Here is a 24,987-nt window from a genome sequence, read left to right on the forward strand (position 1 = left end):
ATAATATAATACGCGTTAATATGGAGTAATAAAATGTCATTTAACATGAATTGAGACTTTATCCTTTTCTCTATTATCCAGTTTTTAAAAATATAAAACTACATAGATCAATTGGGGTCTTTAACAAATATATAAAATTGATACCTTTATAATGTATTATGTGTCTTTTCGATAATATTAATGTTTAATTATATGAAGTTTCCACAATAAAACAATATTTCAATATTAATTATTGATATTTTACTAAATTATATGTATAGTCATAATAATTACGCATTTTATCTATCATATTATTTATAATTATTATAACAAAATATGATATTAAATACTATTAATATAATTATATATTTTTAATTAGCTAATAATATAATATATTTCTAATTTATATATACTTCAAAATTATAAAGCTTAAAATAAATAGTGATTAATATAATGTTATACCTTTATGATAAATTAAAGCGTATAAATAAACTTCTATTAATACAAATGTAAGATGCAAGAGAATAGTAACTACAATTAAAACTTAAAAAATGTTAGAAGCGTAATAATATTTTATAGACAATGTTATATTGTCGATTCTCGGCCGATATTTCATGCATCTATATTTTATGAATATCTATTATTACAGTTATGTTAGCGTAATATAATTTAAACTAAAATAAATATGATACAAATAATAAGTTTTACTAAATAAAATTTTCATCAAATAAAGGAATATATTATGATATGCATAATTCAATATAACTATGGGTTAACAAATCTTATATAATAAATAATTATGATATATCATAATATGAATTAATATATGTAATATAGACATTTTATTTTAATCATATTAAATCGGCATGAACACTCAATTATATATATTATAACTTATAAAATATGTTATGTAACCCCTTCCACATTAATGGTTATATCCACTTTTTGGTTGCATATTTAGACTTTATATGTGATTAAACATACGGGATGATACATATATTAAATTAGTATTTAAGTTATAAAAAATTAAATGCAATGTAATACTTAGCCCTAACCCGAATATGGGGACCACAACATAAAAACTATATAAAAATTATGCAAAAATTGCTTCGAAATAGACAGTTTATTAAAATATATTAATCATTATTACTATTCATGGAATAATCACTACTCTTCGAATAATATATTAATGATCAGTTTCTTCTTTATTTTTTTAGCTTTTCTCTTAAATGTTTTTGAGATCGTTTCCGAAATCCAAATAATGAATACTAATACAAAATGTTAAAAAACTTATGGGTTTTTGTTAATGATTACATATATTTAATGAAAATATATTTTAACTCCTTATTATTTACCTTATAAGAAATTCCTAAAAAAATTGATATTGCAGCAAATATCGACACAACTGGAATTAATTTGGTTACTATCGATGAACTTGATGATGCAACATCAAAATTATGTACAGTTTGTTCAGAATTTTGTACAATTTGCTCAGATTTTTCTGCAGAATTATCTCCAGAACTTTCTACTGAAGGCTGTATTGTTTTTATCTCTGGAAGGGGTGGAAAATTGCTACCTTGAGCATCTTTACATTTTTTTATTAAATTATTATAATCATCTGATAATGTAGACAATATTTTATTATAGGAACTATCTTTATTATTATTATTTAGTACTTTATATTTTTCAACAAATTGATTAGCTTTATTCGAGCATTTTGGGCAATTTGACGTGTTTTCACTAAATGTAGAATACAGTTCATATAATGATTTAAATGTAGCATATAATTCAGATATAATATTATCATTTATATCCATATCCAACAATTCTTTTTTTTTATCTATGATGTCCTTATAACATTTATATTCATGAATACTTTCGATTTTTTTAATATAATGCTTATTTTTTTCTATATGCTCAGTATAGAAGTCGTTTAATTTATTGATTCCGTTTTCTTCTTTTAGGCTTAACATATAACTTAACCATATAATAATGTAATAAACAACATCGATGTTTTTTTTTGCATTGTCTTTAAATACATTATAATCCCCAAATAATGCATTAAACAAATATAAACATGCAGAATTAATTTGTTCGAGATTATTATCACAACTATTATTACTGCAATACTTGTTGAAATGTTGACCGTTAGATAAAAAATTATAGTTTCCATTTTTCAATTCATCGGGAAAATAAATCCATACAGAATTGAAGTGTTGACACTAAGAAAACATTTAAAAACAATTAATAAAAACGCGAATTAATACAAATTTTATTAAAATAAAGTTTAATGATATTTATATGTAATACAATATCATAAAATGTAAAGGAAATTATTATTATTAAAAAATGTATATACCACTTTCTTATTCATTATAATGGAGTTTTATTTTTTATTTGTAAATTGAGTAAAATCATGCTATTTTATATATGCTGCCTCCAATATGTGACTCTAATACTTTAACCCTATATATAACAACTGTCTGTAATTAAATATATAAGTTTTTCAATAATGAAATTAGCATAGGATAATAAAACAATATTACTAAAGAAAAGTTACATTCCTTTTTATAATAATTAGCTAAATTACCTTAAATAGAGGGTTGCTTAATACATTTTTGATTAAATATAGATATGCTGCATTTATACAAAAAAATGGCATTCTTACTAACATCTGGAATAATTTTACTATAAAAATGGATATACTTTTATTATGAATTTAAAAAATATATACTTATATTTATGGTTCATCGTATGAATGAAACAACGCTATATCTTTTGTTTTAATAAATAGTGCCCCAAAAATAATATACTGCAAAAATAGAAACAATTAAGAAACCCATCATTACTATAATTATTAAAAGTATATAAATAGTTATTTAATAAGATAGATTAATTTTTTATATACTTGTTTCTTATAATATATAATATATAATATAGACTTTTCTAAAATTATAACATTTATAAAATAAGTTACATTGTTCACCTTTTTAATTGCATATACATAAATTTATATTGTTTTAATGAAAGAAAATAAATTCACAATCCATTTTAATGAATCCAATATCTTTATTTTTATTCTATATACTTCAATTTAGAAGTATACCTTAATGAGTAATTTTGTAATATATTTTGCCATTCTTTCCATTCTTTAAAACAACAATTAGAAATGAACCCATACTTATTATTCTATTTAAATGTAAATTTGTTTTAAAATAATACATAATAAATATTAAACATTTATTATGCCTTTCTGTTAATATTAAATATATAACATATAAATGCCTACTGGAGAAATTTTAAAGTATAATATAAAACTACGTTTAATTAGGTTGTTATATTGCACTTTAAGATGAGAGAGATAAGATATATTTTCTCTTTTAGTATATAAATTTCGTTAAATATTCGTAAATGTTCTGCATTGTTCATTTTTATCTTATATATTTTATTGTTATAGTTATCAATGTATATACATTCAAATAATTTATTAAAAATTCTATATTTTATTAATTATATGGTAAAATAATGACAATATAATACGAGTTAATATGGAATAGTAAAATGGATTTAACATGAATTGAGTCTTTAAAATTTTCTTTTTTGTCCAGTTTTTTAGAATATAAAACCAAAAATTACAAATTGAATCTTTAACAAATATACAAAAATGATACATTTGTAATGTATTATTATGTGTTTTTTCGATAATATTAATATTTAATTATATGAAGGTTTCACAATATAACAATATTTCAATATTAATTATTGATAATTTACTAGATTGTATGTATATTCATATAACAATTACGACATTATATCTATCATATTATTTACAATTGTTAGAACAAAATAAAATATTAAATTTTATTAAAATATTTATATTTTATTTTTTAACTATTTTAAAATATAATATATTTATACCTCAAAACTAAGAGGTTAAAAATTAATAGTGATTAATCTACTATTATACCTTTATGATAAATTAAAGCGTATAAATCAACTTCTATTAATACTAATTAATTTTAACACAAATGTAAAATACAAAAAGAAAATAGTAACTACAATTAAATTTTCAAAAATATTGTAATATAATGCTATTTTTATTTTATTATTAAAAATTCTAGATGCATAAAATGCATTTTATAGATAACGTTGTATTGTCGAACCTCGATTTATATTTTATGAATCTATATTTTATGACTACCTATTATATATTGGTAATATCTTTAATTAATCTTAAAAACCAACGTATTAATATGAATCTATATTGTAATGTAGATGAATATTCAAAATGAATCATCTTATAATTCATACCCAACCTCATACATAATCCTATTATTACAGTTCAGTTGGATAACATAATTTAAATTAAAACAAACATTATACAAATTATAAGTTTATTAAATAAAATGTTTCATCAAATAAAGAAATACATTATGATATACATAATTCAATATAACTCTGGGTTTACAAGTCTTATATAATATATAATAAGGGCTCTTAAATATAGTTAGCCCCAAATTAGCAATACATATATAATTCGAAGTTATAATATTGCCACATTTAATATATATGAACGAATTAGAAATAAGTATTATAACTTATAAAATATGTTATGCAACCCCTTTCATATTAGATTATGCCCTTTTTAGTTGCATATTTGAACTTTTGAACTTCATTTCGTGATTAAACATACGGGATGGTATATATATTTAATTAGTGTTCAAATTATAAAAAATTAAATAAAGATATAATACTTACCCCTAACCCAAATATGGGTTCCACAAATATAACCTCAATCCTGACCCATAGCATAAAAGCTATATAAAAATTATAATCAAAAATTACTTATTTCCAAATAGACAGTTTCTTAAAATATGTAAATCATTATTACTATTCCTAAAATAGTCACTATTCTTCGAATTATATATTAATAATCCATTTTCTTCTTTATGTTTTTATCTTTTTTCTTAAATGTTGTTTTTGAGATCGTTTCCGAAATCCAAATAACGAATACTAATGTAAAAAATAAAAAAAATGTATAATTTATTTATATTCATAAATTATTCAATGTGAATATATTTTAAATTGAGTTATTATTTACCTTATATGCAATTCCTAATAAAATTAATGTTGCAACAAATATAATTGGAATTAAAATTAATTTATTTACTTGTGATGGACTTGGTAATGTTGAATCCGAATCTGATATTTTAGCTTTAGAACTTGATTCTGGCGTTCCACTCGAGGAGACAATTATTGTTTCTTTAGATTCTGATATGTCAATATTTTCAACTGTTTTTTCTGTTGGTAGTGAAGGAAGATTTATTGATGTATCACCAATTTGGTTTTTTCCAAACTTAACATAATCATTTGATAATGTAGACAATAGTTGACTATATGAACTGTCTTCAGTACCAGTATTATTATTATTAATGAGTTTTTGATATTCAGTAACAAATTCTTCAGCATATTCTAAATACGTTTTTCTAACGTTTTGCTTATCAGCATTGCTAATCACATCGCATAAGATTTTAAATAAACTATAAAATTTAGACATATCACTAATATCAATATCCATCAATTTATTTTTTTGATTTATAAGATCATTATAACTTGTATATTCCGTAATGTCACCTATAAATTTATTATACTCCTCTGCATTTTGTATATGTTTACTATAAAAATCGGTAAATCTACTGATTTCCTTTTGTGGTTTTTGATTTAACTTATAACTTATCCATGTCATAATGTATGTAGCAATACTCATATTTCCATTTGCATTACTCGAAAAATTATATGGACTTCCATAAAATTGTTTAAATAACCATAAACATCCAGCATTAATCTTATCGATATCATTTTCACATTTTCTATTAGGGCAGTAGCTATTGAGCGATCCAACTCTAAAATTATATTCTCCAGAATTCGTCAATTCATCAGGAAAAAACTTCCATATAGTACCAAACTCTCCACACTAAGAAACAATTTTAAAAAATCAAATAAAAATGTCTATTAAAATGAACTTATTATTAATTTATAGATAATACAATATCAAAAATGTGTAATAACAAACATTTTTATTCAAGAAATTGTATGTACCACTTTACTAGTCAACATATTGGAAAATTATTTTTGAACTATAAATTAAGTACATCATATTAATTTCATATATACTGCATCAAAATAGGGACGTAAACTTGGATTCTCTATATAACAATTATCTGTAGTTAATCACATTTTATTTTTATATTAATTAAAAATTAATGTAAAGTAATAATACAATAATAACATCATAGTAAGTTTATATATAATTTATTGAAATTAGCTAAATTGCCTTAAATTGGAGATATTTACTTTGGTCATATGTATAAAATAATTTATGCTGAAATTCATAATTATTAATAATATCCATTATAAAAATTTAAGTAATTTTGTAATAAGTTTAAAATGCATCCCCTTATATAATGTCTTAATATAGAAAAATACAAATTTGTTTATCATGCTTTAACAAATAGATTTATATCCATGACCCTGTAAATATGTAAGGATTAATAAATCTATTATTACTATAACTCTTAAAATATATAAATAGTCATTTTTTAAAATATATTAAACTTTTATATATTTTCTTCTAATACTATATACAATGTTTTATTAAAATTATAGTATTTTCAAATTAAGTTATGTTACTTACGTCTCTATACAAATTATATAAATTTATATTGTTTTTAATGAATATAGATAAATTAAAAAATAATTTTAATGAATCCGATAACTTTTTTATTCCAATATACTTTATTGGGAATTTTATAATATATTTTGCCATCTTTTCCATTCTTTAAAACAACAATTAGCATTGAACCCGTATTTACAAGCTTAAATAAGTTTTTATATGTAGATTGTTTTCAAAATAATACTTAGTAAATATTAAACATATATACCTACTGATGATATTTTAAAGTATAATATAAAACTATGTTTAATTAGGTTCTTATATTGCACTTTAATAGGAGAGAGATAAGATATATTAGCTCTTTAATATATATATTTATATAAATGTTCGGTAAATATTCTACATACTTAATTTATATATTCTACTGTTATAGTTAATGTATATCATTCAAATGATTTATTAAAAATTCTATATTTTATGAATTCTATGGTAAAACAACGACAATATAATATGCGTTAATATGGAATAATAAAATGATATTTAACATAATTGATTCTTTAACAGTTTTTTTATTTATCTATTTTTTTTGAATATAAAACCCCATATTCAAAATTGAACCTTTAACAAAAACATAACATTAATACCATTATAATGTATTATTATTTGCCTTCTCTATAAAATTAATATCAGTATTTAATTATAAGAAGGTTTCACAATATATCAATATTTCAATATTAGTTATTGAATAATATTTTGCCAGTTTATATGTATAGGTATATAATGTTAATGTTATTCTATCTATCATATTATTTATAATTATTATAATAAAATATGATAAAAAATTTATTAATATACTTATATTTTATTTTTTAACAATTCTAAATGTAATATATTTATACTTAAAAACTATAAAGATTAAAAATTAAAGTGACTAATATAATATTATACCTTTATGGTAAATAAATTAATGTATATATAAGTATCTCTATTGTTTGAATTTAAAACATTAGCATAAAATGATACTATACATAATTGTTATTTTAAAGGATAGTATACATATATCTATAATTTAATTTTTTATTAATATGCATATTTTTATTGATTACTAAAAATGTTAGAACCATAACAATCTTTTATAGACTATGTTACGTTGTCGATTCTCGATCGATATTTATGAATCTATATTTTATGTTTATCTATTATTAAAGTTCAGTTGTATAACATGATTTAAATTAAAATAAATATGATACAAGTTATAAGTTTTACTAAATAAAATTTTCATAAAATAAAGAAACATATGATTATATTCATAATTGAATATAGATTTGGGTTATCAAGGTTTATATAATAGGCAATTGTGATAAAGCATAATATAAATTAATATATAATCAATATATATATTAATATATGCAATATAGACATTTTATTTTAATCATATTAAATCGGTATAAACACACAATTGTATATATTATACTTTATGGGGAATATGGTATGTGACCTCTTTCATATTATATTATTCCCCTTATGGTTGTATATTTGGACTTTTGAACTTCTTATTGAAATTAAACATACGGAATGATACATATATTTAATTAGTGTTCGAATTATAAAAAATTAAATGCAATGTAATACATAGCCCTAACCCGAACGTGGGTTCCACAAACATAACTTCAACCCCCACAACATAAAAACTATATAAAAATTATGCAAAAATTACTTCGAAATAGACAGTTTCTTAAAATATATCAACCATTATTACTATTCCTGAAATAGTCACTCTCTTTGAATCATATTTTATTGATTCATTTTCTTCTTTATATTTTTTATTTTTTCTCTTAATTTTTGTTTTTGAAATCGTTTCCGAAATCCAAATAACGAATACTAATAAAAAATGTTAAGAAACATATGATTTTTTTGTTAATGTTTGCATTATATATGAAATAATTTATAATTCCTTATTATTTACCTTGTAAGAAATTCCTAAAAGAAATGCTATTACACCAAATATCGATAAAACTGTAAATAATTTGTTTGTTGCCGATGAACTTGTGATGTATCCTCAGAACTTTGTAAAATTTGTTGTGCAAAATTTTCTGTTGTTTCTATCGTTGGAAGAGGTGAAGATTTGGAACATTGTGTATTATTATATTTATTCATAAAATTATCATAATCTTTTGATAAAGTAGACAATAGTTGATTATAGGAAATATTTCCAGTAATACTATGATCTTTATTAAGTTCATTATATTTTTTAACAAATTTGTTAGCATTTTCTGAACTTTTTGTGCAATATGGTGTTTTATCATCAAATTCAGCATACATTTCACATAATAATTTAAATGCTTCATAAAAATTAGATATAATTTTTTTATCCATACCCAAAAAATATTTTTTTTATCTATAAGATTCTTATAATTTTCATAATAATTTTCAACGCCAGTTATAGTCTTTTGATACCTATCATTATTTATAGTTGTATTATAAAAAAATTGTAGATTGTTATCATTTCCTGTTTGTTCCTTTAGGTTTAACATATAACTTAACCATATCAAAATGTAATCAACAATATTGATGTTATTATTTGCAACAGACGTAAACAATTCAGAAGTTCCAAATATTTGCATAAAAAGATATAAACATCCACCAGCAATTCTTTCGAAAGCACTATCACACTTATTACCACCACAATAACTATCTAAAAAATTATTATCATTAAATTTATATTCTCCTTTATCTAATGTATCGGGGAAAAATTCCCATATACTCGTAAACTTTTTACACTAAGAAAACATTTAAAAACAAATATTAGAAATGTATATTATTGAACATTTTATTAAAATAAAGTTTAATGATATTTATATGTAATACAATATCAAAAATGCATATACCACTTCTTTATTCATTATGATGGTATTTTATTTTTGATTTGTAAATTGAGTAAAATAATGCTGTTTTATATACACTCCCCCAAATATGTGACGCAAATACTTTGGCCCTATATATAACAACTGTCTGTAGTTAAATATATTATAAGTTTTTCAATAATTAAATTAATATAGAATAATAAAATAATATTATTACTAAAGGAAAGTTTTATTTCTTTTTGTGACAATTATTTAAATTACCTTAAATAGAGGGTTGCTTAATACATTTTAGTTAAATATAAATACGATGCATTTTATAAAAATAATGTTATTCTTACTAACATCTGGTAAAACTCTTTTATAAAAATATATATACTTTTTAAATAATTTAATGTATGTTTAACATAGAAAAGGAATATACTTATATTTTATGTTTTAATGATTGTTCTTCTAAAACTTAAATATTGCATGAATATAAAAAATAAAATCCTCTATTATTACTATAATCCTTAAAAGTATATAAATAATAGTTTTTTAAAATATATTAAATTTTTATATAATTTTTTCTTATAATATATAATACAGTTTTTTTCTAAAATTATATTATTTTCGAATTAAGTTGCATACTCCACTTTCTATGCAAATTACATAATTTATATTTTTTTTATTTAATATAAATAAATTCACAATTCATTTTAATGAATCTTATAACATTATTTTTATTTCTATATACTTTAATTTATAAATATTCCGTATTAGATAATTATAGAATATATTTCGCGTATCATTTCCATAGTTTAAAACACCAATTAGTACTGAATCCGTACTTATGCTATTTATAAGCTTAAATACCCCTTTGAATGTAAATAGTTTTTAAAACCACACTTAGTAAATATTATATATTAGCATATAAATAAGTATTGATGCAAATTTTAAAGTATAATAGAAAACTATGTTTAATTAAGTTATTGTATTTCACTTTAAGAGGAGAGAGATAAGATATCTTTGCTCTTTTAATATATAAATTTAGATAACCATTCGCTAATTGTTCTGTATAGTTAATTTTATCTTATATATTATATTGCTATAGTTATCAATGTATATACATTCAAATAATTTATTAAAATTCTATATTATATTAATTCTATGGTAAAAAAATCCTAATTTATAATACAAAAGATGATTCATTAAACAATGATAATATAATACATGCTAATATGGAATAATAAAAAGATATTTAACATGATTTGAATCTTTAACCCTTTCTTTATTTATCCAATTTTTTATAATATAAAACTACAAATCTCAAATTGGATCGTTAACAAAATATATAACATTGATACCTTTATAATGTATTATTATTTGTCTTTTCGATAATATTAATATTTTATTATATGAAGATTTCACAATAAAATAATATTTCAATATTAGTTATTAGTATAGTATTTATTAGATTATATGTATAGGTATATAATAATAACGATATTATATCTATCAAATTATTTACAATTATTATAACAAACTATATTATTATATTTTATTATATACTTATATTTTTTTTAACAATTTTAAATGTAATATATTTATACCCCAAAACTATAAAGTTTAAAAATTAATAGTGATTAATCTAATATTATGACTTTATGGGAAATAAATTGAAATATATAAACTATTTCTATTATTTGAATTTAAAACTTTAGCATAAAATTATATTATATATAATCGAAAATTAAAAGGATAGTATACATATATCTATAATTTTTTTTTATTAATATGCATATTTTTATTGATTATTAAAAATGTTAGATGCATAAAACATCTTTTATAGATATCGTTGTATTGTCGATTTTATATCGATATGCCATGCATCTATATTTTTTTTGACTACCTATTATATATTGGTAAATGTTTAATTAACAATAAAAATATACTCATTAACCTGAAGATATATTATAATGTAGGATACTGTTCCAAATGAATCAAATTATAATTATACTCCGATATATAAAATTATTATACTGTTCGGTTATAAAAATATGATTTGAATCAAAATAAATATGATGCAAATAATACGATTTACTAAATAAAATTTTCATTAAATAAAGAAACATATTATAATATGCATATTTCATTATAATTATGATTAACAAGCTTTATATAATAAATAATTATGATATATCATAATATGAATTAATATATGCAATATAGACATTTTATTTTAATAATATTAAATCGGCATGAACACTCAATTATATATATATTATAATTTATAAAATATGTTATGTAACCCCTTCCACATTAATGGTTATATCCACTTTTGGGTTGCATATTTGGACTTTTAAACATGATCTCGTGATTAAGAATACGGGATGGTACATATATTTAATTAGTGTTCAAATTATAAAAAATTAATACAATATAACACTTATCCATAACCCGAACATGAGTTCCACAAACACAACCTTGGCCCACAAAATAAAAACAATATAAAAACTATGATCAAAAATTACTTCCCAATAGACAGTTTCTTAAAATATATAAATCATTATTACTATTCCTGAAATATTCACTCTCTTCGAATCATATATTAATGATTCATTTTCTTCTTTATTTTTTTTATTTTTTCTCTTAAATATTGTTTTTGAGCTCGTTTCCGAAATCCAAACAACGAATACTAATATAAAATGTTAAGAAACGTATATTTTTGTTGACGTTTGCATATATATAATGAAAATAATTTTTAAATATTATATTTTTTAATTTCTTATTATTTACCTTATAAGAAATTCCTAAAAAAAACGATATTGCACCAAATATCGATAAAACTGTAAATAATTTCTTTCCTGTCGACGAACTTGATGATATAACTCTAGATATTTGTGCAGAAACGTCTGCTGTTATATCTGGAAGAGGTGTAATACTGCTATTTTTATTTTTTAATTTATTATAATCATCTGATAAAGCAGACAATATTTGTTTATATGAACTGCCATCAATATTATTAGAATCTCTATTAAGTTCTTGATATTTGTTAACAAATTCATTTGCATTATTTAACAGTATGCGTTTATCTGTGTTCGTTGTAACATTACTATACATGGTACATATTAATTTGGATACATCATAAAATTTAGACAGATCTTTAATATTAATATTCAACAAATAATTTTGTTTATTTATGAATTCCTTAATATCTGTAAATTTACTGGAATCATTTATAAATTTACTATATTTACTATTATTATTTACATGTTTAGTATAAAATTCGTTTATTTTGGTGGTATTATTCTCTGAGTTTTGGTTTAATTTGTAACTTAACCATAAAATAATATATAGAAAAAGTGGTTCAGTATTATATACATTATCACCTTTAATTGGGTATTTAGTAAAATATTGTCCAAGTAACCATAAAAATCCAACCGTAGTTTTTTCGAGTTCAGTATTGCAGTTTTTATTAGGGCAATAATTATTGAAATCACTAATATTTTCTAGGTCAGTTTCTGCCTTTTCACTTAATTCATCGGGTAAATGCTTCCTCAAAATATCAAAGTATGAACACTAAAAAATCATTTAAAAAAAATGATAAAAATATGTATTAAGAAAGTGTTATTAAAATAAAACTTAATGAAGTTTATAGGGAATATAATATCAAAAAGTGTACATACTACAGAATCATCCATTATGCTAAAATATAATTTATAATCTCTAGATTAAGAGGGTATCATATTAGTTTTATATATATATACTAAAATAGGTAATACAATTATTTAACCCTATATACAGTAATTATTTGTAGATAAAAATATTTTTATTATTATTATTAATTTAAATTTAAAATTAATATGGAATAATGATATAATATTATTACTAAAAGAATATTATATTTTTGTTTATGATAATTAGATAAACTACCTTATTTTGGGGCTTGTTTAAACATTTATTATCATATGTATATATAATACAATTCTGGATAAACTGTTATCCTTAATAGCACGCATATGAGCATTGTTATAAAAAATAAAGTAACATTGTAATGAATTTAGAATATATCTTCTTATATATATGCTTTTTATAGAAAATAAACGTCATTTCTTTTGTTTTAATGAATGGTACCCCAAAACTAATATACTTTATAAATCTAAAAAATAAAAAATTATATTATTACTATAATCCTTAAAAGTGTATAAATATTTATTTTTTAAAAAATATTAAATAATTATATAGTTATTTCTTATAATATATAATGCATTTTTTCTAAAATTATAACATTTACAAAATAAGTTACATTGTTCCCTTTTTTAATTGCATATACATGATTTTAATATTACTTTTAATTAATATATATACATTCCAATTATATTTTAACATTTTCAATAACTTTATTTTTATTCCTATATACTTCAATTTATAAATATACCTCATTGAGTAATTTTATAATATATTTTGCACATATTTCCCACGGTTTAAAACGAGAATTAGCATTGGACCCGTATTTATAAGCTTATATAAGTATTTTAATGCATATTGTTTTTAAGATGATACTTAGTAAATATTAAATATATAACACATAAATACGTATTGATGAAAATTTTTAATTATAATAGAAAATTATGTGTACTAGGTTGGTATATTGCACTTTGAGAGGAGAGATAAGGGAAGTATGATTTTTTAAGACAAGGATGTAGCCATATAAGATTTACTTATTTGCATAGTTTAATTATATTTTTTACCATTAAACCTTTTAACTCATGTATGTATATATTAAAATTATTCATTAAAAATAACTTAGAGTTATTAATTTCTAAATATATGGTTTGCTTTTGTATTTACAATAAACTATATTTTTAAGTAAACTATAGAATTATTAATATTATTTTGCTTGAAAGTGTTAATTCTAATATTATCGCATTAAAGCATATTTAAATGAATGTTATAATATTTCATTTTATCCTGTATGCATACAATTTTATTCTTATTACAAGTTTAATAATATATATAATTAATATATATCAACATATTCGAATCAAATGAATTTAATGATTTGTTCGTATCTAATACTTTATTTATTGTTATTACTATTATTATTGTTACTGATAGATCACTGTATAGTACAACGGAATAATTAATTCCCTTAATATAAATACTTTAAATCAATGTATGATATGTACGTGATTCATTGTCTAAAGTATAACATTTTAGAACATATATGTTATCTCGTAAAACGATATATTTATAATACATATTTATTAATTTATATATTATAACCTAATAAAAATAATATTAGTTCAAATTAAATTAATTATTATTTGCTTTTTCGATAAAATTAATATTAGTATTTAATTATATGAAGTTTCCACAATAAAACAATATTTCAATATTAGTTATTAGTAGAGCATTTTATTAAATTATATGCATAAATATATAATAATAACGCTATTCTATCTATCATATTATTTATAATTATTAGAACAAAATATGATATGAAAATTTATTAATATAGTTATATTTTATTTTTTTAAAAATTTTAAATGTAACATATTTATACTTAAAAACTATAAAGGTTAAAAATTAATAATGATTAATCTAATGTTATATCTTTATAGTAAATAAATTAATGTATATAGAACTATTCCTATAATTTAAATTTAATACTTTAGCATAAAATGAAACTATATATAATCGAAAAATAAAAGGATAATATACATATATCTATAATGTACTTTTTTATTAATATGCATATTTTATTGATTATTAAAAATGTTAGATGCATAAAATGCCTTTTATAGATAACGCTGTATTATCGAATATCGATCGGTATTTTATGAATCTATATTTTATGATTATCTATTATACATTGGTGATATGTTTAATTAATGTTAAAAACACATGTTAATCCGAATATATATTATAATGTAGATGAATAGTCAAAATGAATTTTATTATAATTCATACCCAACTTCATATATAATGTTATTATTAAAGTTATGTTGGCGTAATATAATTTAATTTAAAACAAATATGATACAAATTATAAGTTTGAATAAATAAAATGTTTTATCAAGTAAAGAAAGATATTTTATATTGCGTAATGCATAATTCAATATAATTATGATTAGCAAGTCTTATATAATAAATAATTATGATATATCATAATATGAATTAATATATGCAATATAGACATTTTTTTTTAATCATATTAAATCGATATGAACACTAAATTATATATATTATAATTTATGAACAAATGTGATGTAGCCTTTTTCATATTAATGGCAATGCTCCTTTGGCAGTACATATTTTTAACTTCATCTCGAAATTAAACATACGGGATGAAACATATATTAAATTAGTGCTCGAATTATAAAAAATTAAATGCAATGTAATACTTAGCTCTAACCCGAATATGGGTCACACAACATAAAAACTATATAAAAATTATGCAAAAATTACTTCCCAATAGACATTTTCTTAAAATATATAAATAATTATTACTATTCCTGAAATAATCACTATTCTTTGAATCACATATTAATGATCAGTTTTCTTCTTTATTTTTTTAGCTTTTCTCTTAAATGTTGTTTTGGAGATCGTTTCCGAAATCCAAATAACGAATACTAATATAAAGTGTTAAGAAACGTATGATTTTTTTGTTAAAGTTTACATATATATAATGAAAATAATTTTTTAATTCCTTATTATTTACCTTATAAGAAATTCCCAAAAAAATTGGTATTGCACCAAATATCAATAAAACTGGAATTAATTTGCTTACTATCGATGAACTTGATGATGCAACATCATAATTATCTACACCTTGTCCAGAGCTATCTACATCTTGTCCAGAACTATCTGCATCTTGTCCAAAACTTTCTACATATTGTGCAGAAATTTGTCCATGTTTTTCTTTTGTTTTTTCCGATAGAGAGGATAAAATACCGTTACATTCCTTTTTAAAATCATTATAATCAGTTGATAAAGTGAACAACATTTCTTTATATGGACTTCTATCAGTAATACTAGTATCTTGCTCAAGTTCTTGATATTTTTTAAAAAAATCATTATTATCTTCCAAATATTTCTCGCAATTTTTATTGCTATAATCAAGTTCATTATACAAATTACATAATAATTTAAATGCTTCATAAAATTTAGGTACAATATTACTATCCATATACAAAAATTCCTTTCTTTTATCTATAAGACCCTTATAATTATAATTACCATAATCATGATCATGATTCTTTAATTCGCTTATTTCCGTCTTATACTTATCACAGCTATTTATATGTGCACTATAAAAACCCGTTATATTGTCTTCTTTACTGTTTATCAGGTTTAACATATAACTTAACCATATCAAAATGTAATCAACAATATAGGGGTTACTATTTTTTGGAGAGGGTATCACACCAGAATCCTTATATAATTGATCCAACAAATATAAACATCCAGCACTTATTCTATCGTAATCGCTATGACATTGATTACTATCACAATACTTATTTAAAAAGTGATCATCACCAAATTCATGGATTCCTTTATATTCCGATTCATCGGAAATCGAGTTCCTTACTTCCTGGAACTCTTTACACTAAAAAACATTTAAAAACAATTAATAAAAACGCGAATTATTAAAAATTTTATTAAAATAAAGTTTAATGGTATTTATATATAATACAATATAAAAAAATGTAAAGGAAACTATTATTTTTTAAAAAAATGCATATACCATTTGCGTATTCATTATAATGGGATTTTATTTTTGATTTGTAAATTGAATAAAATCATTCTGTTTTTATATATACTATATCAAATATGTAACGCTGATACTATAACCCTATATATGACAATTGTCTGTAGTTAAATATATTATAATTTTTTCAATAATTAAATTAATATAGAATAATAAAATAATATTATTACTAAAAAAAGGTTTTATTTCTGTTCATGATAATTAACTAAATTACCTTAAATAGAGGGGTGCTTAATAAACTTTTGATTAAATATATGATGCATTATATACAAAAAAAGACTATTCTTACTAACATTTGGTATAACTTTATTATAAAAATTGATATATTTTTATAATGAATTTAAAGTACGTTTTAAGATAGAAATGGAATATATTTATATCTTATGTTTTAATGATTGTCTTTCAAAAACTTAAATACTGTATAAATCTAAAAAATATGTAATTATATTATTACTATAATCCTTAAATATATAAATAGTCATTTTTTAAAATATATTAAACTTTTATATATTTACTTCTAATACTATATACCATGTTTATTAGAATTATAGTATTTTCAAATTAAGTTACATGCTACATTTTCTATGAAAATTAAATAATTTTATATTGTTTTTAATGAATGTAGATAAATTCATAATCCATTTTAATGAGTCCAATAACTTTATTTTTATTCCAATATACCTTATTGGATAATTTCATAATATATTTTGCCATCTTTTCCATTCTTTAAAACAATTTGTACTGAATCCGTATTTATAAGCTTAAATAAGCCTTTGAATGCATATTATTTTAAAAATAATGCTTAGTAAATATTAACAAATAAATAAGTATTGATGCAAATTTTAAAGTATAATAGAAAACTATGTTTAATTAGGTTGTTATATTACCTTTAAGAGGAGAGAGATAAGATATATTGCTATTTTAATATATAAATTTAGATAAATACTCATTAAATGTTCTACATAATTCATTTTATCTTATATATTTTATTTGTTTAGTTATCAATGTATATACATTCAAATAATTTGTTAAAAATACTATATTTTATTAATTCTACAAAAAACTATGATAATATAATATGGAATAATAAACTGATATTTAATATTAATTAAGTATTTAACAATTTCTCCATTAATCCATATTTTTAGAATATAAAACTACAAGTTCCAAATTGAATCATTAACAAATATATAATGTATTATTATGTCTTTTCGATAAAATTAATATTTAATTATATGAAGGTTTCACAATAAAATAATATTTCAATATTAACTATTGGTAATTTACTAGATTACATGTATAGGCATATAATAATGCATCATATCTATAATATTAAACTTTATTAATATATTTATATTTTATTTTTTAACTATTTTAAAATATAATATATTTATACCTTAAAATATAAAATTTTTAAATTTATACTGATTAATCTACTATTATACCTTTATGATAAATAAATTAAAGCGTATGAAGCAACTTCTATTAATACAATTACAACTTCAAAAAATGTTAGAAGAATAACAATAATTTATAGATTATGTTATATTGTCGATTCTCGATCGATATTTATGAATCTATATTTTATGATTATCTATTATTTTATATTACCACTGTGCTTAATTAACATTAAAAATATAATCATTATTATGAATCGAATTATAATTATACTCTGAAAATAATATTATTACACAGTTCAGTTGGGTAACATGATTTAAATTAAAATAAATATGTCACAAATAATAAGTTTTACTAAATAAAATTTTCATTAAATAAAGAAACATATTATGATATGCATAATTCAATATAACAAAATATTAACTTTTATATAGGCAATTGTGATATAGAATAATATGAATTAATATATGTAATATAGTTATTTTACTTTAATCATATTAAATATATATTAACACTCAATTATATATATTATAACCTATAAATATGTTTGTAACCTCTTTCATATTAATAGCAGTACCCATTTGTGGGGTACATATTTTGAACATCATCTTGTGATTAAACATACGGAATGATATGTAAATTTAATTAGTGTTCAACTTATAAAAAATTAAATAAAGATATAATACTTAGCCCTAACCCCAATATGGGTCCCACAACATAAACACTATATAAAAATTATACAAAAATTATTTCCAAATAGACAGTTTCTTAAAATACATCAATCGTCATATTCAGAATAATTTATTAATGATCAGTTTCTTCTTTATATTTTTTATTCTTTCTCTTAAACATTGCTTTTGAGATCGTTTCCGAAATCCAAGTAACGAATACTAATATAAAAATTTTAAAAAATGTATAATTTATTTATATTCACAAATTAATCAGTGCTGAATATATTGCTTAATTGACTTATTATTTACCTTATATGCAATTCCCAAGAAAATTGATACGGCAACAAATATAAATCCAATTGAAATTAGTGTGCTTTTTATTACAAATTTTCGTGAATATGTTGGAAGTAATGGAAAATCATTACATATACTTTGAAAATTATAATAATCATATGATAATGTAGATAATAATTGATTATAGGGGTTGTCTCTACCATTATTATAATCTTCATTAAGCTCATCATATTTTTTAGCAAATTTTTTAGCTTTTTCTAAATTATTATCGCATTTTGAGCTGTTTTCATCAACCCCAGTACAAATGTCACATAATAATATAAATGCATCATAAAATTTAGACATAGCTTTAATATCAATACTCATCAAATTTTTTTTTATATCGATAAGATCCTTATAATTCTGATAACCACTAACACCATCTATTTTCTCATTATACTTCTTAACATTATATATATATATTTCATAAAAAGGGTCTATATTGTCGTTTTCTCCAATTCTGGTAAGGTCTAACATATACCTTAACCATATCAAAATGTAATCAACAATATTGATGTTTCTATTTGCAACATCATTAAACGGTTTATAACCCCCAAAGAACGCATCAAACAAATATAAACATCCAGCACTAATTTTATCGAAAGAACCATCACATGATCCATTATCACAATAACTATTTAAAAAATTTTCATTTTTAAATTGATAGTTTCTTTTACTGTCCACTTCATCTAAAATCGCGTTCCTTATAACTTGGAACTTTTCACACTAAAAAAACATTTAAAAAACAATAAAAACGCGAATTATTAAAAATTTTATTAAAATAAAGTTTAATGATATTTATATGTAATACAATATAAAAAAATATAAAGGAAACTATTATTATTAAAAAATGCATATACCACTTGCTTATTCATTATAATGGGGTTTTATTTTTGATTTGTAAATTGGGTACAATCATCCTGTTTTTATATACACTCCACCAAATACGTGACGCAAATACTTAAACACTATATATAACAGATGTCTGTAGTTAAATATATTATAGGCTTTTCAATAATTAAATTAATATGGAATAATAAAATAATGTTATTACTAAAAAAAGGATTTATTTGTGTTTATGATAATTAGCTAAGTTACCTTAAATAGAGGGATGCTTAATACAATTTTTATTAAATATATATGTAATAAATTTTATACAAAAAGGTTATTCTTACTAACATCTGGTATATCTTTATTATAAAAATGGATATCCTTCTATAAAGAATTTAAAGTATGTTTGAACATAGAAAAGGAATATGTTTATATCTTATGTTTTGATAATTGTCCTTCAAAAAATTAAATGCTGTATAAATCTAAAAAAATAAAAATTATATTATTACTATAATCCTTAAAGTATATAAATAGTCATTTTTTTAAATATATTAAATATTTACATACTTGTTTCTAATACAATAAACCACAGTTTTATTAAAATTATAGTATTTTCAAATTAAGTTATTTTACTTACATCTATATGCAAATTATATAAATTTATATTGTTTTTAATGAATGCATATAAATTCATAATTCATTTTAATCAGTTCTATAACTTTATTTTTATTCCTACATATTCCAATTTAGAAGTATTCTTTATTTAGTAATTTTATAACTTTTTCCATATTTTTCCACCGTTAAAGCGGCAATTAGAACTGAACCCGTATTTATAAGCTTAAATAAGTCTTTTAATGCACGTTTTTTTAAAATTATACTTAATAGATATTAAATATTAATATATAAATAAGTATTGATGCTAATTTTAAATTATATATAAAACTATGTTTAATTATGTTGTTATATTGCCCTTTTAGATGAGAGAGATAAGATATATTTTCTCTTTTAATATATAAATTTAGATAAATATTCGTTAAATTTTTTACATTGTTCATTTTTATCTTATATGTTTTATGGTTATTGTTATCAATGTATATACATTTAAATAATTTATTAAAAATTCTATATTTTATTAATTCTATGATAAAGAAATGCTATTTTATATTAAAAAAATGACATTTCATTAAACACTTATAATAGAATATGCGTTAATATAGAATTATAAAAAGACATTTAACATGAATTGATTCGTTATCATTTTCTCCATAAATCCAAATTTTTATAATATAAAACCATATATCCCAAATTGGATCTTTAACAAAATATATAGCATTTATGCCTTTATAATGTATTAGTATGTGTCTTTTCTATAAAATTAATATTTAATTATATGAAGTTTCCACAATAAAGAAATATTTTAATAATGGTTATTAGTAGAATATTTTACTAGTTTATATGTATATGTATAGGTATATAATAATAACGCATTATATCTATCATATTATTTATAATTATTAGAACACAATATGATATGAAATTTAATTAATATACTTATATTTTTTCTTTTAACTATTTTAAATATAATATATTTCTAATTTATTTATACCTAAAAACTATAAAGTTTAAAAATTAATAGTTAATAATTTAATATTATACCTTTATGGGAATAAATTAATGTATATAAAGCAAATTTTATTAATAATAATTAATTTTAATACAAATATAAAGGGAATACAAAAAGATAATAGTAGATACAATTAAAACTTAAAAAATATTATATATAGTGTGATTTTTGTTGTATTACAAAAAATGTTAGATGCATAACATCATGTTGTAGATAATGTTGTATCGTCGAATTTCGATCGATATTTTATGAATCTATACTTTATGATTATCTATTATACATTAGTAGTGTGTTTAATTAACATTAAAAATATAATCATTAATATGAAGGTATATTATAATGTAGGTAATTGTTCCAAATGAATCGAATTATAATTTATACCATGATATATAATAATGTTATACAGTTCGGTTATCAAAATAAAATTTAAATCAAAATAATTGATACAAATTAGAAGTTTTACTAAATAAAATATTTTGTCATATAAAGAAACATATTGTTTTATTCATGATTCAATATAGCTCTGGGTTAACAAATCTTATATAATAGATAATAATGGTTCTTATGTATATTAGCCAAAAATAGTAATAAAATATATATGAACTAATTAGACATAAGTATTATAGCTTATAAATATGTTATGCGATCCCTTTCATATTAGCTTATGCCCCTTTTTTGTTGAATATTTGTACTTTTGAATTTCATTTCGTGATTAAACATACGGGATGGTACATATATTTAATTAGTGTTCAAATTATAAAAAATTAAATACAATATAATACTTAATCCTAACCCGAATATGGGTCCCACAAACACGACCCTGACCCACAACATAAAAACTATATAAAAATTATGCAAAAATTACTTATTTCCAAATACTGTTTCTTAAATATACCAATCATTATTACTGTTTCTGAAATAGTCACTACTCTTCGAATCATATATTAATGATCAATTTTCTTCTTTATTTTTTTAGTTTTTCTCTTAATTGTTTTTAATCTCGTTTCTGAGACCTAAATAACGAATACTAATATAAAAAATAAAATAAATATATAACTTATCTATATTCACAAATCACTCATTGCTGAATATATTTTTTAATTGACTTATTATTTACCTTATAAGAAATTCCTAAAAAAATCCCTATTGCACCAAATGTCGATAAAACTATAAATAATTTATTTGCTATCGACGAACTTGATGAAATAACTTCAGAAGTTTGTGTTTTTTCTATCGTTGGGAAGGATGAAAGCTTGGAACAATTAACACTACTGCATTTTTTTTAAAATTATTATAATCAGTTGATTAAGTAAACAATACTTGATAACATGGACTATCTTCAGTAATATTGGGATCTTTGTTAAGTTCTTCATATTTTTCAACAAATTATTTAGATTTTTTTAAATAATTTTTGCAATCTGTATTTTCTTTTTTATACTCACTATACATATTACATAAATATTAGATATAATTCTCATATCCATATTAATCAAATCTTTTTTTTTATTTATAATATCCTTATAATCAGTAGCATCTTTTATAGCCTTATTATACTTTTCATCACTATTTATAAATGTACTATAAAAATATTTTAGATTGTTGGTTCCATCATTATTCTTTAGGCTTAACATACATCCTACCAACATCAGAATGTATCCAACATACTCCTTATTGTTATTTTTAAAATTCATTATGTTTCCAGGAATTTTGTATGCTTCAATAAATAAATGCATACACAGAGGGTTAAGTTCATCAAAAATCCTGTTACATTTATATTTTTTTGATTCTCTACCAAAAGGGGAATACCAAATGTAAGGTTCATTTTTCGAACGTATTGTATCCAAATAAATTTTGTCTTTATTAAAAAGATGATCAACATTTTGAAATATCATACAGTAAGAAAATTTATTAAAATAAAGTTTAATAATAATGTACAGGCAATATATCATATAAAATTTAAGGTGATCGTTTTTATTTAAAAATAATGTATTTACCACTTAGACATTGTAATAAAATTTTGTTTTTAATCTGCATATTAAATGACATCGTATCATTTTTATATAAAACCTATATACTATACCAAAATAAGTTATACAATTACGTGTCTTTCTATATAAAATTTTTAGTTAATCATATTGTTAATCTTAAATTAGTATATAATATAGTAGTGTATGGGGAATAACATATTTATTTTTATGATAGTTTAGATAAACCTTCTAAATTTTTCATTTTTTTGAAAAGCTTTGATCATACGAATAACATCATTACATAAATCTATGTAATCTCGGAATAATAGTATATAAAATTGTATTTTATGTTTACATATGGGAACAAGATGTATTATATATTAGTTTTAATAAAGTGATTCCAACCTTATATAACTGTAAATATATAAAAAAATAAAAATGTATTATATCTCATTATCCAATATAATTTATTGACATTCGTTATTATTTTTTAAGGAATATTATATCTTTTAGTATTATCTCTAGTAAATATAGCATACATTTTATTTAAATTATAATACTTAAATATTAACTTAGTGTTATTTATTTTTCTAAATATATTACACATGGTTTTATATCTGTTTAATTTATCCATATTAATTAAAAGCATTTTTCATAATGTGCAATAAGTTTTTTTTCACCCTAATATTCCTTTATACACAAATACATTTAATGAATAATTTCGAGTGGGGTATTTTATGTATCTTTACAGAATTTAAAAAAACAAATAATATGCAGTTAGACTAATCGAGGTGATTATAAACTTAATAAACCACAGTATATAAATTCGATTTGTAATAATAGTTTGTATATTATACTTTCCATTATTTTAACCATTAACAAATAAGAAAACTT

At 20.4% G+C, this 24,987-nt stretch overlaps 5 protein-coding genes and 2 pseudogenes across 5 annotated transcripts, besides 2 other annotated features; all 7 read right to left on the reverse strand.

The window, feature by feature from the left end:
• Positions 1 to 1,184: 1,184 nt before the first annotated feature.
• Positions 1,185 to 2,353, reverse strand: PY17X_0700071 (PIR protein; the record flags this gene model as incomplete). Its single annotated transcript, XM_034637479.1, has 3 exons — positions 1,185 to 1,247; positions 1,335 to 2,201; positions 2,339 to 2,353. The coding sequence occupies 3 exons, from the start codon at positions 2,351 to 2,353 to the stop codon at positions 1,185 to 1,187; spliced, it is 945 nt and encodes a 314-aa protein (XP_034493451.1).
• A 2,573-nt stretch (positions 2,354 to 4,926) lies between these two features.
• Positions 4,927 to 6,096, reverse strand: PY17X_0700073 (PIR protein; the record flags this gene model as incomplete). The annotated part of the gene is made up of 3 exons (XM_034637480.1): positions 4,927 to 4,992; positions 5,081 to 5,953; positions 6,079 to 6,096. The coding sequence occupies 3 exons, from the start codon at positions 6,094 to 6,096 to the stop codon at positions 4,927 to 4,929; spliced, it is 957 nt and encodes a 318-aa protein (XP_034493452.1).
• A 2,350-nt stretch (positions 6,097 to 8,446) lies between these two features.
• Positions 8,447 to 9,555, reverse strand: PY17X_0700075 (annotated as a pseudogene).
• Positions 8,447 to 9,555: a sequence feature (PIR protein, pseudogene;~YIR protein, pseudogene).
• A 2,548-nt stretch (positions 9,556 to 12,103) lies between these two features.
• PY17X_0700077 (PIR protein) lies at positions 12,104 to 13,196 on the reverse strand (the record flags this gene model as incomplete). Its single annotated transcript, XM_034637481.1, has 3 exons — positions 12,104 to 12,190; positions 12,292 to 13,074; positions 13,185 to 13,196. The coding sequence occupies 3 exons, from the start codon at positions 13,194 to 13,196 to the stop codon at positions 12,104 to 12,106; spliced, it is 882 nt and encodes a 293-aa protein (XP_034493453.1).
• Positions 13,197 to 16,064: 2,868 nt separating this feature from the next.
• PY17X_0700079 (PIR protein) lies at positions 16,065 to 17,260 on the reverse strand (the record flags this gene model as incomplete). Its single annotated transcript, XM_022956156.2, has 3 exons — positions 16,065 to 16,130; positions 16,220 to 17,107; positions 17,246 to 17,260. 3 exons carry the CDS (start codon positions 17,258 to 17,260, stop codon positions 16,065 to 16,067), a joined length of 969 nt encoding a protein of 322 aa, XP_022810954.2.
• A 2,198-nt stretch (positions 17,261 to 19,458) lies between these two features.
• Positions 19,459 to 20,546, reverse strand: PY17X_0700081 (PIR protein; the record flags this gene model as incomplete). The annotated part of the gene is made up of 3 exons (XM_034637482.1): positions 19,459 to 19,557; positions 19,648 to 20,397; positions 20,532 to 20,546. The coding sequence occupies 3 exons, from the start codon at positions 20,544 to 20,546 to the stop codon at positions 19,459 to 19,461; spliced, it is 864 nt and encodes a 287-aa protein (XP_034493454.1).
• Positions 20,547 to 23,120: 2,574 nt separating this feature from the next.
• Positions 23,121 to 24,018, reverse strand: PY17X_0700083 (annotated as a pseudogene).
• Positions 23,121 to 24,018: a sequence feature (PIR protein, pseudogene;~YIR protein, pseudogene).
• Positions 24,019 to 24,987: the final 969 nt, after the last annotated feature.

Source organism: Plasmodium yoelii, assembly GCF_900002385.2.
Source record: "Plasmodium yoelii strain 17X genome assembly, chromosome: 7".
Taxonomy (NCBI): Eukaryota; Apicomplexa; class Aconoidasida; order Haemosporida; family Plasmodiidae; genus Plasmodium; species Plasmodium yoelii.